A 3967-nucleotide genomic window follows, 5' to 3' on the forward strand; every position below is an offset into this window, starting at 1 on the left:
AAACACACACACACACACACACACACACACACACACACACACACACACAAACAAACAAAAACACCTGCTACTCAAAAATAGGAGAGGCTACACATAGCCTGGACTTGTCAGACCCTGTATCAACTCCATAAAGGCGTAGGTAGGGCTGGAAGGTTGCAGCCTAAGGAAAACTCCAGTTACCCTTACAGAGTCCTGCAGGGAAAGGCAGCTCAGAGAAGAGGAGTCTCTTGGGTTCCAAGAGCAGTGCCCTCAAGTTAACCTGCAGAGAAAGCTGTCAATAAAGTCCCAGGAGGTATCTCCCTGCTAAGGGTATCACACCATTTCATCTTCTTTCCTCCAGGTCGCCTCCTTTTCCACACTCCTGCTTGCTGTCTCTGACTAGAGTCATCATGCCTCGAGGACAGAAGAGTAAGCTTCGTGCCCGTAAGAAACGCCGCCAGGCCAGAGAAGAGAGTTGGGATCCAGTGGATGCTCAGGCCACTGCATCAGAGGCGGAAGAAGAGTCCTCTTCTTCCCCATCTCCTGATGTCAAAGATGATCTTCAGAGTTCACCTGCCAGTGGAACACCCAGCAGTCCTCAAGTGCTTGGGGAAGTCTACTCCACCACCGCTAGTGCTGAGGCTGTTTCAAGCACAAGATTTACTGAAGATGTCAGCGATCAATTGGAGGAAATGCTAAATGCCTTACATACCGATGATATCGCTGAGTACTGGCACAGAGGCCCTCTGGATGAAAAGGTGATTATGTTGGTGCATTACCTGCTGTACAAGTATCAAAGGAAGGAGCCTATTACCAAGGTAGAGATGATAAGAAATGTAATCCAGGTTTATAAGCGTAACTTCCATGAGATCTTTAAGAAAGCTTCTGAGTACTTGGAGGTGGTCTTTGGCCTTGATATGAAGGAAATGGATCCCAACAGAAATACCTATGTCCTCATCAACAAACTGGAACTAAGCTGTGATTCGCAAGAACACAGAGGTGTGCCCAAGACAGGTGTGCTGATGACAATCCTGGGCGTGATCTTCATGAAAGGTAATTGCGCCACTGAAGAGGATGTCTGGAAAGTGCTGAATATGATGGGGCTACATGATGGAAGGGATCACTTCATCTTTGGGGATCCCAAGAAGCTCATCACAGAAGATTTGGTGAAAAATGATTACCTGGTGTACCGCCAGGTGCCCGACAGTGATCCTCCACACTATGAGTTCCTGTGGGGTCCAAGAGCCCACGCTGAGACCAGCAAGATGAAAGTCCTGGAGTTTGTTGCCAAGGCTAATCATACTTCCCCCAGTGCCTTCCCAACCTATTATGAAGAGGCTTTGAGAGATGAAAAAGAGAGAGCTCAAGCCAAATCTAAAGCCAGGGCTCAAATTGCTGCCATGGCCAGTGCACGCTCCAAGGCCATGGCCAACAGCCTTTCCTTGCCCAAGTAAATGCTGAGGAAGGTTATTTACCAGGTGTTTGAGGAGAATAGCTAATGTTCTCATTAGTGGACGGTTGGGGTCAGTTTAAAGACCAGAGTTTATGACATGTTTGTTTCCTGTTCTGTATAATAATTTGCATATTTGTCTAAACGTTGCTCCTTTTAATAGAAGGTTTAACTAACTTCTGAATCTGAGTTAATGACTGATCTAAGTCACACATTTATTGATGTTTATAAGTTTTAAGAGTATGAGGTGTACTATTTTATCATGTCAGCTGTAATTAAAAATACATTTTAACAAAATGGAAAAAATTATTAAATCAATTACTCATTTGGGAAAGAATATTACGATTTTGAATTTTCTCAGTAGTTCATGCATCTAATAATTAGCCTAATAAATTTATATTTTAAAATTGCAAAAAACAGTTGTGCCATTTTAAGAACAAATGTGGAAATTTTCTGTTTAGTTATTTGAAACAAGATGACAGTAGTGTATTGACTGGGCATGTTCTTGGAAATGTGAAAGGACTCCACATTAAAATAGTTGGGATAAAGAAGTACAGAAATAAATTAAAGGATGATAAGTTTTTGCATTCTCCTACCACTTTTAGTCTGTTGTTCTGTAATATGAAGAGAGCTATTTTTGGATGTGCTTAGATTATTCAAGAGTGTTGACTTAATTTCATCATAATAAATTAGTTCTCTTGCACATGGTGTCATTTATTTCTCACATTCCTTGAGTATCTACTCTTTGGTAGGCTTCTTGCTACTTCTGGGTATGTCAGTGTAAACAAAACCAACTGTGCTCAAACTATGTTAAAGTATAGGAGCAGCTGTCATGTCAGGAAGATGGTGAGAAACACCCTAAGACATAAGGACAATTCCAGAGAAGGAGAGAGGACATGAGAGGATCTAGATGTGAACAGTCATGTGTAAATGTCCTGAGGCAAACTGGTTTGGGGCCTTGGGAAACTGTAAGTCTTTTGGTGTGAGTCACTTTTATGTAAAAATTTTAATTTAGCCCTAACTGGTTTGCCTCAGCGGATAGAGCATCAGCCTGTGGACTGGGGGTCCCGGGTTCAATTCCGGTCAAGGGCATGTGCCTTGGTTGCAGGCACATCCCCAGTGGGGGTTGTGCAGGAGGCAGCTGATTGATGTTTCTCTCTCATCAATGTTTCTGACTCTCTATCCTTCTCCCTTTCTCTCTGTAAAAAATCAATAAATATATTTTAAAAGAATTTAATTTTAAAAATGAAATGATAACATTAAGTTTAAAATAAAATAAATTATGTTCAGCTGGGTGGTGGGTCAGATGAGGAGACTGTGGAATAGGTAGACAATGGCCAGTCCCTCTGAAAGTGAGTCCTGAGTTGAGAGACTAAAGCCTGCAATGGTAAACTGCTTCTAGCAGTCACTTTAAGACATAGATTAACCAGCAAGAAATTTCCATCTGCTGCAGGAATGGGGTGTGCCTTGCTCTTTTGTCCCAGTGTAGATGGAAGTCCATAAACTATGTGTTATATGTACATCTCCTCCACAGAACCTTTGAGAAGTAATGGTGATGCTGCTTTTAACATGTGATGCTCAAAAGCCACCCTGCTGGCTGGAAAAGAAGCTCACTGTGTATAGGGTGTTTAAGTTAGGTTATCTTGGGTATACATTGGCAAACTGAAAGTGAGGGATAGACGTTTTGATGAGAGCGAACCAGTTAGTGCTTGACTCATTTTACAGGAGCCTTGTATGTATCCACTGGAAAGTTTTTATTAATTGCTTATAAACTATTCTAAAATGTTCCTTAGCAAGTTAATTAATTTACTTGATAAGAAACACTTTGGCTGTGTTGGTATAGAGGTCCTACAGGGCTGTATGTCGTCTGATATCTTCAGGATAAAAATACAATTAAAAATTCCAAGATGTGAGGTTGGTGCCGTTTGAGGTCAGAATTCTAACACTACTAATCGCTAATTATCAAAGACCCAGTACATACCAGTCACTGGACCAGGTGTCTTACATAAATTAATTACATTCCAGCAGTCCAAGTTGACAAGGTAAGCATGAGCCAGGGAGCAAGGTAAACATGCGCCAAACCCATTTCAGATGAAGAACATGAGGCTCACATAGCTTTGCAGGTTTCATGAGTTCACATTGCTCCTGAGACAAGCCTGAGAATAAAGACCTAGTCTGATACTTCCAGAGCCCACAATGCGCCACTACTCCCCTGCTAAGATGGACTTAGTGTACCAGTTTATTTCTCTTCTCCCTACTCCACAATGTTTCTCAGGCAATGAAAAGAAGGACCTTGTGGTTAAAGTACTAAGGGCAAGACTAAAGAATGAAGGTATGCCCTGGAGGGTGTTACTCAGTGGTTAGAGCATCTGCCTGTCAATTCCTGGTCAAAGGCTCTTACCTAGGTTGCCGGTTCAATCCCCAGGCCCAGTCGGGTGTGTGCGGGAGGCAACCAATCCATGTGTCTCTCTCATATCGTCTCACATCGATGTTTCTTTCTCTCTCTCCCCTCTCCCCTTCCACTCTCTCTGAAAAACA

General features: G+C 42.3%; 1 protein-coding gene across 1 annotated transcript; it reads left to right on the plus strand.

Moving 5' to 3' along the window:
* Nucleotides 1-389: 389 nt before the first annotated feature.
* LOC102764541 (melanoma-associated antigen B10) lies at nucleotides 390-1433 on the plus strand. The gene has a single exon (XM_006763200.1). It carries the CDS (start codon nucleotides 390-392, stop codon nucleotides 1431-1433), a length of 1044 nt encoding a protein of 347 aa, XP_006763263.1.
* Nucleotides 1434-3967: the final 2534 nt, after the last annotated feature.

The sequence above is a fragment of the Myotis davidii genome, unplaced genomic scaffold (assembly GCF_000327345.1).
Source record: "Myotis davidii unplaced genomic scaffold, ASM32734v1 scaffold1497, whole genome shotgun sequence".
Lineage (NCBI taxonomy): Eukaryota > Metazoa > Chordata > Mammalia > Chiroptera > Vespertilionidae > Myotis > Myotis davidii.